The 14568-nt window shown below is 50.3% G+C and overlaps 1 protein-coding gene across 1 annotated transcript in view; it reads right to left on the reverse strand.

Moving 5' to 3' along the window:
• The window catches only part of NOC2L (NOC2 like nucleolar associated transcriptional repressor), a 418727-nt gene that overhangs the window by 63705 nt on the left and 340454 nt on the right, over window positions 1-14568 (reverse strand). Inside the window, exon 17 of the mRNA XM_086921428.1 lies at window positions 9641-9776. Within this exon, the coding sequence (XP_086777554.1) occupies window positions 9641-9776 (136 nt within the window). The remainder of the gene's footprint in view (window positions 1-9640; window positions 9777-14568) is intronic.

The raw sequence follows: 14568 nt of genomic DNA on the forward strand, positions 1-14568 counted from the left end.
TGGGTGCGGTGCCCAGGGCGGGAGGCCACCAGGAGTCGTCCCAGGCGGAGGGTGAGGGGCCCAGGATGAGGACCTCCGTCTTGTCCGAGTTCAGTTTCAGGCGGCTGGTCGTCATCCACTCGGCTACCTCTTTCATCCCTTCGTGCAGGTTGGCTCTGGCGGCGGTGGGGTCGTTGGTCAGGGAGAGGATCAGCTGGGTGTCGTCGGCGTAGGAGATTATGCTGAGGTTGTGTTTGCGTACGATGGCCGCGAGGGGGCTCATGTAGACGTTGAAGAGGGTGGGGCTCAGAGATGATCCTTGAGGGACGCCGCAGATGACTTCGGAGGCCTTTGACTTGAACGGAGGTAGGCGGACTCTCTGTGTTCTGCCGTTGAGGAAGGAGATGATCCATTCCAGCGCCTTGTCCTGGATTCCGATGTTGCTGAGGCGCCGTACTAGGGTGCGGTGGCAGACCGTGTCGAATGCCGCGGAGAGGTCTAGGAGGATGAGGGCCGCTGTTTCTCCATTGTCCATCAGGGCTCGGATGTCATCGGTGGCGGCGATGAGGGCGGTCTCGGTGCTGTGATTGGCACGGAAGCCGGACTGTGAGGGGTCGAGGGATCCGTTCGTCTCGAGGAAGGCGGCCATCTGCTTGTTGACGGTCTTCTCGATGACTTTGGCTGGAAACGGGAGGAGCGAGATGGGGCGGTAGTTCTTGAGGTCGGTGGGGTCCGCTGTTGGTTTCTTGAGTAGCGCGCTGAGTTCGGCGTGTTTCCAGCTCTCAGGGAAGATGGTGGTGTCGAAGGATGTGTTGATGATGTCTCGCAGGTGGGGTGCGATGACAGCGTCGGCCTTGTTGAAGACGTGGTGAGGGCAGGGGTCGGTCGGTGATCCGGAGTGGATGGAGTTCATCGTGCGCATGGTGTCTTCGGTGCTGATCGGGGTCCAGGCGTGGAGGGTGGTGGTGGGGGGTGGTAGGTCGGTCATGGTGTGCGTTGGTTGGTTGTAGAAGCTGTTGTGTATGTCCGCGATCTTGTTGTGGAAGTATGAAGCGAGGGAGTTGCAGAGGTCTTGCGATGGGGTGATGTCGTTGTTTCCTGCGCTGGGGTTGGAGAGCTCTTTCACGATGTTGAAGAGTTCCTTGCAGTTGTGTGCGTTGTTGTCCAACCGGTCCTTGAATGCTGTTTTCTTGGCGGCGCGGATCAGCTGGTGGTGTTTCCGGGTGGCAAGTTTGAAGGAGGTCCTGTTGTCCGGTGTCGGTTCCTTTCTCCAGACTTTCTCGAGGGCTCGGCAGTTCTTCTTGGAGCTCTTGAGTTCGTCGGTGAACCATGGCGCCTTCTTGCTGCCGGGTCTGCTAGGCGGGGTCCTCAGTGGGGCGAGTTCGTCCGCGCAGTTGCTGATCCACTTCGTGAGGTTGTCGGCGGCCTGGCTGGGGTTCGCTGAGCTGGCAGGAGGGTGCTGGCTCAGGGAGGTGGCGAGCTGGTCTGCTGTGATCTTGTTCCAGCTTCTGCGGGCGGCCTGTTGTTGGTGGTGGTGGGTCGTCGTTCTTTTGAAGGTGAAGTGGACGCAGCTGTGGTCCGTCCATTGGAGCTCTGTGGCGTGGCTGAAGTCGATGTCTGTGCTGGAAGAGAAGACTGCGTCGAGAGTGTGTCCTGCGAGGTGGGTGGGGGTGGACACCAGTTGCTTGAGTCCCAAGTTGGCGAGGTTGTCGAGCAGGGTGCTGGTGTTGCGGTCGTTGTTGTTCTCTAGGTGGAAGTTGAGGTCTCCCAGGAGGATGTAGTCAGCGGAGGGGAGGGCATGCGGGCTGACGAAGTCGGCGATGTCCTCGCTGAATTGTGTGCGTGGTCCAGGGGGTCGGTAGATCAGGGTGCCTCTGAGGGTGGTGTTCGGGTTGGTGTGGATCTGGAAATGCAGGTGTTCGGCGCTGGTCAGGGTGTTGTCGGTGCTGGTCGTGAGACGGATGGTGTTCCTGTGGATGATGGCGATTCCTCCTCCCATCTGGTTGGCGTTTCGGTCCCTCCGGACGATCTTGTAGCCCTCTGGGATAGCGATGGCGATGTCGGGAGCTGAAGAGGCGTTCATCCAGGTCTCCGTGAGGAAGGCAACGTCAGGGGCTGTGGCGTCTAGAAGGTTCCAGAGTTCGATGGCGTGTCTGTGGACGGAGCGGGTGTTGAGCAGGATGCACTTGAGGTGGGTGCTGCTGGTGTTCGACTTGGTGGGTGCTGGTGCGAGGCTGGTCCGGATGCAGGAGAACTTGCAGGCGTGGCAGCTGAAAGGTCCGTGGGTACGTCTTGGAGTGGCTTGATGGCATTCCGGGAGTCGGCCGGTGTTGAGAGCGATGAGGGTGGCGGCTGAGTACGTCAGGCGGGTAGGTCGGGGTCTTCGGGGGCCAGGGGTCCTGGCGCTGGTCGCGATCCGGTCGCGGACGGGCGCAGACGGGCTTACCTTTGGCGCGCCTTCGGCGCGCCCGCTGCGCGTGACCGCTGCGCGTTCGCACGGTCGCCATTTAAAGGCCAAGTGCGCGGGTGGGCGGAGCAGCTGGGAGGCGGGAGCGGGGAGGGAACAGAAGAGAAAAAGGGGCGGGGCTGATGGCGGTGGCGGGAAGCGGGAGCGGGGAGGGAGAGCGGAGGGCGGCGAGGTAGGCGGGCACACAGGAAGGAGACAGGCACAAATGCAGAACACGAAGGAAAAAACGGGGCACTGGGTACAGGCAACAATGCTGGTCAAAACAGAGGCAAAAACAGTTGACACACGATCTTACGGCAACAATAAAAACAAGCACAAATTTCGGTCAGAAATCGGCAAAACCAAAAGGAGATCGCTCAAGGCGGCAGCGAGGCCGGCGCTGAGGCAGAGGGCAGGCACAGGAGCACACGCAGCAGCTGGTGGCCGTGCGGCGCGGGGGTGTCCCACAAGTGGGTCACACTCACCTGCGTCGCACGGTCGCCATTTAAAGGCCAAGTGCGCGGGTGGGCGGAACAGCTGGGAGGCGGGAGCGGGGAGGGAACAGAAGAGAAAAAGGGGCGGGGCTGATGGCGGTGGCGGGAAGCGGGAGCGGGGAGGGAGAGCAGAGGGCGGCGAGGTAGGCGGGCACACAGGAAGGAGACAGGCACAAATGCAGAACACGAAGGAAAAAACGGGGCACTGGGTACAGGCAACAATGCTGGTCAAAACAGAGGCAAAAACAGTTGACACACGATCTTACGGCAACAATAAAAACAAGCACAAATTCCGGTCAGAAATCGGCAAAACCAAAAGGAGATCGCTCAAGGCGGCAGCGAGGCCGGCGCTGAGGCAGAGGGCAGGCACAGGAGCACACACAGCAGCTGGTGGCCGTGCGGCGCGGGGGTGTCCCACAATACAATTATTTTTAATTTTACTAAGTTAGTTTAGGAAATTTACTGATTTTTTTTAAATCTAAGTATTGTGTTGGTACTGCTGATTCGTAACACATTCTCTGAAGCAGTTGTCAATCTCAGATCCTGCAATACAAAGGGCAAAGCGCATTTGCACGACTAGGAGCTAGTTTTTCAAGATGGTAGGTGAATGTCCTACTGAGTAATTCAAATCTAATACGCTCTTAACAAACTTAGTAGAAACATTCAACGCTTTACCACACATGAACTCAGGAAACAATGGGGTCTTTATGTAACCTCTGCATTCATAGTGCCAAACATCTAAATTAGGATGGCGCTCGAGTGGAACCAACTTTGGGATTGTAAGGAGCTTCAGAGTTTTAAACAGAATTTGGCCGTAGGGTTAATAGGCAGAAGAATGACCCTCTCAGTTCATTAAAATGTACAGCTGGGACCACTCTAAAAAGATGAGCTCATGAGATACCCAGTGTTGACATATGTTCTACCGTGTGGTTTCTCTGAGCTCAAACGATGTCCGGCAAGGACTGCCTCCCAACTCTCTCCATCTTTCGTGACATGCCCTATGTGGAAATATTGCGTAAAATCTAGTAGCACAAGTTCATGAGAAGCTCAATGTCTTCTCAGAGCTTTTGGGATGCACTTTGTTGCTCTCTCCATCTTTTGGTTATGTAAATGGTCATGAGATAAGTTCAGGCTCCACTCTCCCACCCATCAAGAGCTCATAGTATTAGTGAAATGTGAGGGGTGGATGACTCTTCATACCCCACAATAATATATATATATATATATGATATAGGTCCATATCAGTGCTCATGAGATGCATCATGCAGACAAACATCTGCCATGACATCACATCTCATGGCACACCCCAATGCTGCTGTGATAGTTTGTCTATATCCTTGATCTCATCTCTTGGTACCCTCGAAAGTTTCAGAGAAGTGTTCTGCAGACTCCCCCTGCAAACTGTTTCCCACCACTTTATCTCAGAGTCTGGTAATCCCTGTGCCCATAAGACACATGGGTGACCGTTCGACTACACATCTTTAATCTAGAGCATGAATGCCACGATTCATGAGATATATGTAGCCCCCTTGATACTCACCCATTACTCATGAAAAGCTCATTGCAGGCAGTACACTAGGAAGGCAAACCAGGCTAGGCTTGTTCTCTAAATTCTGCTGACCAAGAAAAGAGCGTACACGTTTAGGAGGTAATATGGCAAAGACTCCATAAGGTCAGAGACCCTGTCCAATAATAACAATGGTAAGGACACTATAGCATTCTTGATTCTCCAACAGCAGCTAACCAGAAGAAAATACTGGGCACAATAGGCCGCTCAACCTCCCCGATATGCACTAGACTGTGTTTTTTATGTTCTCCTATTGACATCAAGCTCAAAGATTTGGTCAAACAGGTGAACCAAGGAAGGAAAAATCTAATAAACATGGGAAGGACATGCTACTTGCAGTTTGGGGCTGTTCTATATATGCACAAACAGAAAGCGCTAATATGATGTGCGAAGAGCACCTCTCACTTCCTTAGGTATCACCCCAGTACAAACTGCCAGCTGGAAAAAGTTTCTGAGGAACTTTGGCAGATGTGTATTTGAAGGGCGGAGAGCCTGCTGTGCTTCTACGCCGAGCAGGGCTTTGCACTGTTCTGAATTATCCATTATCCACAGGGCTTAATAGGCGACACAACAGCTTTGCTACTAAGCATCGACGGAGTGGTGCGGATCCTTTAGTGGCGAACCTTACCACTGGTCTGAAAGGGAAAGATGGGGCACAGGAAAAAAAGGAACAAACAGGTGAAGTGAGGCAGAACACGCCAGGGTATATAATGGTGGGGAGACCGACAGGGGCAACACAGTTACACTGGGCGGGCCTACAGCCGTACATCACGGAAGCTAAGGAACAGAAAGGGAACACAGGCACCAATCGAGTCGGTTGGGACTTGTGACAGAGGGAAAAAAACGTTGTTTTATCGCAGGACTGCTTGGAGACACCGCAAATGTAGTTGCTGGGTCTTCAGTAGCACACCTAACGCTAATTGAGCTGAACAACAGGGAGGAGAACATAAGCGGTAACAGTGAGGGGAGGAAGCAAAGGCACTAGGCAGCAACATTCCAGGGAATGTAATGCAGCGAGACTGCTGCGGACCACTGCAAACATACAAGCACAAACATCCGGGTGGTGCGGGGAAGTACACTGCACCACTGACACTGTTCCAGTTTGTGTTCTCATCTGTTCCTCTCACGAGTGTCTCTAGTCAGTGCAAAAAAGTGAAAAACAGAGGTGCTACCTGAAAGGGAAACAGAGGCAACATCTGCATGTGGAGTGCATGATACCGAGACAGGAAGGAGGGCAAAGAGGGAATGGAATGGAAACAGAGGCAGCAAGTGAGAAGATTGGTAATAAAAGAGAAGGGGCTCAGGACAGCCCCCCTGATAGGGACACACAATTCTGACCCACTTCCTTAATGGTTTGCAGACGAGTGCGATGGTACAGCCACTGCGAAAACAAATGTGCCAGCCCATATTCCAACCCCATACTGTGCTGGTTCAGTGCAAAGACCCTCCACGCTGGTACACCTGAAGAAAGTGCCCATAACATCAATTCCTCAACCCAAGCAACACTCCCTCGTCCAAAGACATAGTTATATTTCCTCCAAACTAGGAGCAATTTTATTTTTAGGAGACAGACGGAGGAAGTCTATCAACTGACGTCTGACACCCAACCCTGCCTTAAATTTAGGGAGACTACAGCCTTCAGCGCCTTGTATCCCACACACAAGTCTTAACATAGAAGGCCTCCGGCTGAGTTAGCATTGGGTGCAGATAGTGCAGCTCACTAGGCACAGCAGAGAGGTAACATGGAGCTTGCTGAACAGAGAAACCATGGTGTATACCTAGGAGGCACAGCACAAGAGGACGCATTATCTCAACCGGCACCTCACATGACAGAGTGGCGGGTGAAATCTGGTTGTATAGCAAAGTATGGCGGGCCCACAGAAGTATGTTGCAAAGGGAAATGGACCAGCAGGGACATCCAAAAAGCTTGTATGATGCCTGGTTCTGCAAAAATGGCAATGTGGCTGTGAAAAGCACAAAGCGTTGGAGAGAACTTGGCTCCGTCAGCACATCATGAAGGACAGTTATGTTCCTAGCTTAGCGCACATGAAAGCTTCACAAATATTTGAATAAGAAAGATATTGACATAGCAAATAACACTCCTACTAAATGTCCAGTTGAAGCCGCAACACCTAAGAAGAAGCAGACTTTAGTTAAATGTAGGTGAAAAAAAGTCAGCTAAACCTATGAAGCAGACAAATAACGAGGAGCCCTTGGCTCATATTTATATTTGCAACAGTTTGTCACAAGCTGCTAGCTTTTATTTAGCAATGAGCTCCATGGATGTTACCCTGATGGAAGTCAGTTACGTCTTCTCAGCAAACTGGGTTGTTTAGTCTTAAAAAAAAGTTTGTTATACTTCGAATTAGTGAACTGAGCAGAGTTACCAGACCACGGAATACAACATACCTAGATTTGAGCCAGATGACTTGAGCCACAGGGCCACGGTTGCGAGGTGGTGGCCATCCTAACACAGATGAAGGGAAAATGTGGGTTTACTGAAGCAAAGGGAAACTGGTTCTACAAGGAAGGGAAGTGAGGATACTCTACCTCTGCCAGCCAATCCTTCTCCTCTGCAGCCCAACACACAGCAACGTATGCGGAGGCAAAATATCACGCTCACTAGGAATAAACATGCACAGCAGCCACTCTGTAACCTTCTCTTTGTCCTACATACGACACCTACCACACCTACTCAATGGAGGCACAACCCGAGGATAAGTGGGTATGGTTGGGAATTCCTGAAAAGCACCAGTAGGACTCCCACCCTGCAGGGATATAGTACCCCTGAACGACAAATTCGTCAAAAGTTGCAGTGAAGTGTGGGGTCTTTGTTGACTTACAGGCTGAGTCCACTGATACACACGCTTAAGACAGGTTAGAAACAGGACCAGTACGGGCAGGTTGGGGTTATGTCCCATCAGCGGGGGCAGTGGGTAGGTGGTCCACATCTCTCCATACAAATAGTGAAAAGGTCAACCAACAAAAAAACGCTAAACGTCCAAAGAACCAAGCCCCTGTTCCTAGATTTTTTTGTTTTAAGGGACTACAACGATTAATAATCCCTTCACACAGTAGGGATGGCTATAGACAGACACCAGCTTATATTTACATATTATCCAGACAGACCCACAAAGTAAAGTGGCTAACTTGAGTAATTCCAATTACGCCATGCAGTGAAGCATGGCAAGGTCTCCTTTGACCTCTTAAGTATGAAACTGATCTCCTGTTTCCCCTGGGTGCCCTGGTATGCAAGCCTGTGTAGACTCGCCCTTTGCTCTAAAAAAGGCCCAGTGAAAGAGATAATTTACAGCCCACTGTAGCCTGACCACTTGGCAGGACTTTTAATCTTCACAGGGAGCAAAACATCATAAAATCAAGTTCTCCTCAGAAGCATGATGTTTACATTTCATAGAGAGAACTAAATGCCAAGGGAGAGTGGGTAGGGGCCTCACAAAAAGGATCTGACTCTTAAAGGTACTTCTCTTAACCCTAGTGGTCTCCAGGTAATGTAGAGCAAAGCGACTCTCCTTCTTGCTATCCGTCCTCGCCTACCCTGCCCTTTCAGATAAATATGCTGATCCTGCGAGGAAAGAAGTTGTCCTGAAAGAATGGTCCCACTGCACTCCTGCCAACGTTAAAGTACATCTTTAGGAAGCAAAAGCTGGTGATATTTTGACTAATTTAGAATGCTGCTTTAAGGCTCCTTTCTTCAACACTGGTTCTCCTGTGAGATCAGAGAAAAAGTCAGGCGACTTCCTTGATGAAGTCCATGAAGACATGCAATAGTCCCCCTCCACCGGTCATAACAGCTCACTCAGGTTGAACAGAAGTAAATGCAGGAGGAATGCCCCGTGGCATAAGTGTAGGTCAGGGCAACATGAGAGCATCTATGTTAGATAGATTTTATGAGAACCAGTGATACCTTTAGATAGATTTTTTGAGAATCAGTGATCCCTTTGCTGTAGATTCAATGTCCTATGTTCAAGTCCTTGAGAAGGAAAACGTTCTGCTCAATCTGCTTGGCTGTGCTAGACAAGCTGTTTTCTTGGACCTGTCAGCAGAATGCAGCGTTATGTTTAATAAGCATGTACTCTTATTCAGTAGGACCAAGTACTGATAGAAACAATCTCAACACTAAACAAACCTGAGCTGCGATGTGAAAAATAAACTCATTGAACTAAATTAGTGGAGAAGAAATTTTTCCAGAGATTAAGCTAGGCAGCAAAAACCTTCTCTCAGTACGTCCATTCGCCCTAGGTTCCTGGAGAGCCAGCTTATCATTACAGGGTTCATACTGACTCAGGGGGTCGAGAGACACATATTTTCAACGAGTGCAAGGGACAAATAAGGTTACAGTTTACAGATGCTTAAAGGAGGACAATTTCTGATGCCCATGTGTTTGGGTAGATGGTACATGAGTGTCAGACGATGAACTGCCACTGTCCACGGACGAGGGTGCAATAATTTATACCAGTGAAAACTCTCCAAGTAGCGTTTGGGGTGTAAGAGGGAGGGACAGAGAAAGGTGTGACGTGGTAGGTTAGAGAGTCATGGTGCATTGTAGCATCTTTTCCTTTCTGAAAGTCGCGTTTGCCTGGCAGAAGGCAGGCGAGATGTCTACTGCTTGAGTGTCTTCGCAAACCGCAACGTCTCTGCGTGAGATAAGCCAGATTGCATGCTATCAAACGTACCCTGGGACTCCAGGAACATCAGTAAGACAAAATTAGGACATGTACAACGTAGTCTTATTTGATGCACCTGTACTATGATAAAGACTCTCGTATGATCTATTCAAGCTCAGACGCTCATTACGCTGCAGCATGCGTTTCTTTTACTGCTCCTGCAAAAGTTCTTGATGGACTCCTTAAAAAAAATCCCCTTCCCACATATTCAATATCCAGCACCGCACATGGTCTGAGTGATGAACCCTATTAACACCTCCTCACAGTGATGGAAGCCCTGTCTGTTCTCTAACCCTTCACTTGTTCGCTCACAGTGCAGATCCCTCTCCTGGGCTCCCAAGATGTAGCACCGTTTCTCCAATCAACAGGTGTATCCACCCGATCTTTCTGCCAGGTTTAGACCATTCTCCTGCTCCCCAAGCGTACAGATCCCCTTTTTTACCTGTTGGTGCAGTCTCTTTCTGCTCACCTTTCACTGTGAGACCTCCATCCTCGTCCTCTGAGCTGCTCTCCGAGTCGAAGAGGTCTTTGAACTCCCTCTTGTCATCTTCCTTCTGCTCATTCATCTTCTTCCGTTTGATTTCTGGGAGGTTCAAGTCTTCCATCTAAAGGGCGCACAAATTAGGAATAGTGTTCATTACAATAGGTCTTTGCTCACCACTAGCCTGGTCATCATAAGAAGAGTGCAAGACAACCCGCCAACCTCACTCCCTCCACCCAACCTGGCCATCAAGGGGATAGTGCGGAAATAGCCAACATTCCAGGCCTGGCTAGTGCAAAAAGCATGTAATAGCAATGTATAACACCCTCCACCTGCCTGAAATCACACATCGGAAGGCGTGCGCTATAACCAGTGGGGTACTCTGATAACACCCATTCTGTAAAAACACTACTCGTGTCTACTCCTTCCACGACGTCAGAAAATAAATTGCAATTACTTGTCCCTGAAGTCATCACTGCGTGCGAGGATAGCATTGATTACCAATGAGCTAATTTTTTACTTACATTCACAGTGGATAAGGCGGTTTAAGATGGGAGAATTAAGAATATTACATTACGTTTAGTGGGCCGTTCAGGAAACTGCTCTACCCAGTCACTGCAAAAAGATACTTCAATACACTATACTGTGGCTCAGGGTTGGATTGGGATCAAAAATCGGCCCGGGCACACCGAAAATAAGTGGCCCACATATGTCTATTGCATTTCCGTAAAACACTGCTTCAGCATTTTATTAACTTCACTTAATTTTTTTTAATAAATGCACAGATTAGTTCACACTGCTGAGCCACACATGAATGCAAGTGAGACCAATTCTGCTCATGCATCCTGCCCCCGCTAAATCAGCATACATTAATGGTCCGGCCATGGGAGAGAAAGGGAGAGACCTTTCCGCCCATCTGCCTCTAGAAAGGCCACTCAGGCACCCACTGGACCGCTGGCAGCATCCGAACACAGACAGCCCCAGGCTGCCCAAAAAGCGGCCCACAGCTGGAACTCGGCTATTGGCCCTTCAGCCATTTCCCCGAGTGCCCACGTTACCAATCCGACCCTCCTGTGGCTCAACCCTAAACCGGTTAGGTTGGCCCATGACTTGCTAGCAAGGGCTCTGCAGTAACCAACCATGGTGCTTGCGCATGCATACCCACAGGCATGTATGCAGCTCACAACGGGTCAACATCTGTCAGTAAAGGGATCTACAATAGGTTAACTCTCTCTCTGTGCTTGCAGAACCTCGTGCATCGATCCAGCTGCTTGCAGCGGATGGCAGCAGTGAATTCAAGGGAGCCTGCGGTTGTTGTGTCCATCAACGTTTGAGATATGGGGATGTAAGATAAAGGGCACTTGCATACTTTTTCACTGACTTTCATGTAGTAATATAACATAATAACTTAATTTCTGATACAGCAAATAAAATGCCATCTTGGTGCTACTGTAATTAACATGATCAACACATTGCATGTTTTCCCACAGGATTAGGATAGAATTTGTTTGTAAAGTTTTAAAAACGTCTGAACCAAAATTCACTGTTTTGAGGAAAGGTCTGGCATCATGTTGAACAATCTTCACCTCCAACATTTACCGTTATGCACCACAGAATGATACCAGTAGCAGTCTGAGCGAAAGCCAACTTTTGCATCCATTAAAAAAACACAACACCCTCTTCTGTAACTCTTCGTTGAGTAACTTAGCAAAAACAAACCTCAAACAGTCAAAAGAATGTTTGTGAACACTTGGAGCACACTACCCCGAGACAACAGGTAGTGTGCCAAAAACGCCTCTTCCCAAGAAAGGAAGGGAGGCAGGTTCTAACCATCACTGGGCAGATGACCGTCCCACTAGTGCACAACACCGAACCCGCCTCATCCTGCTGAAAGACTGTGCATTATAAATAAGCATGTGAATAGCGCACATCTGCTTGCCCTCGCAGCGCCTTTTCGCGTTGTAACTCCTGTGATTTTCCACCGTTTCCCTTCGCAGGCGGGAGTGTGGGTCAGATTGATGGCGGTGTGGACGTTGCTATCCACATTTAACGGGCTGACAGGCCCTGTTACCGCACAACTGGGGCCTGCGGCAAAGGCCCCAGCCCTAGGCCCAGGACTCCATCGATCCCGGCATGAGGCAGGAGGCTGCGGAGGTTTAACGAGCAGCGGAAGGAGAAGCAGATAAAAAGAGGGCCGGGCGCGGAGAGAAGAGCCAGACCCCCGCCACGGCGCCCTCATTTTCCATTTTTTTTCCCTGTGCGTTATTGAAAAAGCTGAGACCCCGTTAATCTGCAGCTCCTAATGAAGAGCTAACGAGCGCTGCCACCGCGCCATCATTAAGGGCTGTTAGAAGCTCCTCGGAAAATGCTTACTGCTCTAATTAGCGGCAGCGCGGTGGGCTCTGGGGTGGGGGCACGGCTTTATAGCGGTGACTTATTTACCTTCAAACGCACCGCCCCCATCCATCAGCGCTCCCCCAAGCACACTTCACTGGAGACAGGTGAACGCCGGCTCGGCTGCGGCCCTGGATCATCCCGCGCGAGGGCTTGCCGCAGGCCCCCTCCCCCCAGGAGGCAGCGCCGCGTGCGAGTCACTGACGGCAGCTAGGCGCAAGGGCGCGAACAATGGCCGCGAGCAGCCCCGCTCTCTGCAGCGCGCGCAGTGAAGGAGCAGCGGGGTGGGCCGCCACCAGCGCCCACACACCAGGTACCTTTACACGACCACTGGAGACCGATTTGCCAAATTATGGAATACATATGAAGCAAAACCGAGGACTAAGGCTATGCGTCGACCACGATGTCCAAAGAAAAATATTCCCATCTTGGACAATTTCAGCATTTTCTTTTGCACAAGAGGCTTGCGCAGGGGCACTCAAACTGCCTTCCTTTGAACAGGGAAAGCCGGGACCAAACCGTATAAACAGATAGTGCGGGCTAAGGGGCAACCACGTGATCCCATCACATTATCGGGAATGCATATACTGCAGCCAAAGAATAGCGAGTAGTCTGCAGTTTGTCTGGCTATGGATATATGCCCACTTTACAATGTACCTTATACAACATGTGTGTCTTTGAACATACCTGCCACTGCAAAGCAGTGGTCCCGCGGCATGGCCAGTAAGACCAAGGCATGACCAGTACCACAGCCAGGGCCCTGCACCATAAACTGATGAAATCTCGCTCGAGTGCCAGGCCATACCCAGCAGGACAGGGGTAGAGGCAAAGGGCAATGGTGTGTCATTCACTGATCACAGCCAAGCGGATACAAACAGACAGGGGGCTCAGAGAGCAGGGGACCTAATTCACCAATCCGAGCTTTGCCCCACACCAGGCAGGCACGCTTCACAGCTTCCAAACTTCACATAACTCCTTTGGGGGCGTCTCTGTCTTGCATCCACTTAGCAGAAGACAAAACGTTCCAGTTTTTTTAGGTCTCGCCTGAGCCAATGCACTCGCGCATTGCTCCGGCGAGATTATAGTAAGGGGAAAAGAACAGTCTACCAAAACGGCAGATCAGACACAGTTCATGTGATCTATGCGCGTGCACAATGCCAGCCACGTCACACACCACCATTTGTCTGTGCCTCGCATCAGACTTCAAAAGCTGCCGCCCCCCCCCCATCAGACTTCAAAGGCTGCCGCTCCCCCGCAACCTCCATCAGACTTCAAAGGAATGAGCTCCCGCTCCCCCGCCACAGCAATGCAGAGAGCTTGTCTCCGCCTGCTCTCCCGTGTGCTTGCATCTTCCTTCCTTGGCCCTGGGTGTTTTCCGTGTTCTCCCTTTCAGTGCCTTGTCGACCCCGTACTGGATTGCTGTCCAAGCCCCAGTCCTCGCTGCCTCCCTGTGTTTTCCTGTTTCCCCTTGCTTTTTCCCGGCTCCATCATTCTGTGCTTTGATAAACTGAACGCGCTTTGTAGCACTCAACCCTGCATGTTCTATGCTTCAGTCTCTGAGGTGCTGCACCACATCACTCTGGGACACCACCACATCACTCAGCCCAACCACATCATCACTCAGCACCACAACAGCACTGTCCTTGCTTGCTACCAATAAGCATTGCCATAGCTAATAGGACTCGCATTAGGATAGTGTAAGCTATTGGCTTTGTGAATAACAATGCTATTAATTTATATATTTTCAAAGCCAACACATTAAAAAAATGTATAATTTACAATACCAATAGCTCACACTTTCCTAATGCGAGACCTATTGCATTGCAAATGCTTGTTTTACTTACGATTTACACTACTGCAGGCTCAAGGTTTTTAAAAGGTCACAAATGTTAATGACAAAAAACGGACCGCTCCTCGCTTAGCCCATTTTCCTCTGGTGGAAAAATGAATATGCTACTTACCAGTATGCATCTGTTCTTGGCATGTAGGGCTGCTAACATTCATATCTGTGCATAGATCGCCGCCTAGTGTTGGGTCCGGATGATTGCACATTGTTGTCCTGGAAGAGTCTTCGAAGTATCACGAGATAGGTGGCTCCTCCCCTGGACTACAGTGCGCATGGGCATCGACTCCATCCCCAGATTGTTTTTAGCCATTGTGTAGAGATGGAGTGAATTAGTGTAAATGATGTCCATGCTAATGTGTGAATGCAAGAAATTATGTGCAGCCGCTACGGGCGCCGGGGAGGAGGGCGGGCGATATGAATGTTAGCAGCCCTACATGCCAAGAACAGATGCATACTGGTAAGTAGCATATTCAGTTCGAGGCATGTGGGCTGCTAAATTCATATCTGTGCATAGAATACATAGCAGTCCCTCCATTAACGGCGGCCGCCCGTGCCGGCTGCAGAAGTTTGAAAAAGAGTTTTAAGAACAGCCTGACCTACAGCTGCCTGCTGTTTGGAATGCACATCTACACAGTAGTGTTTAGTAAAGGTGTGTGGAGTAATCCACGTGGCTGCT

This window comes from Lissotriton vulgaris, chromosome 5 (assembly GCF_964263255.1).
Source record: "Lissotriton vulgaris chromosome 5, aLisVul1.2, whole genome shotgun sequence".
Taxonomy (NCBI): Eukaryota; Metazoa; Chordata; class Amphibia; order Caudata; family Salamandridae; genus Lissotriton; species Lissotriton vulgaris.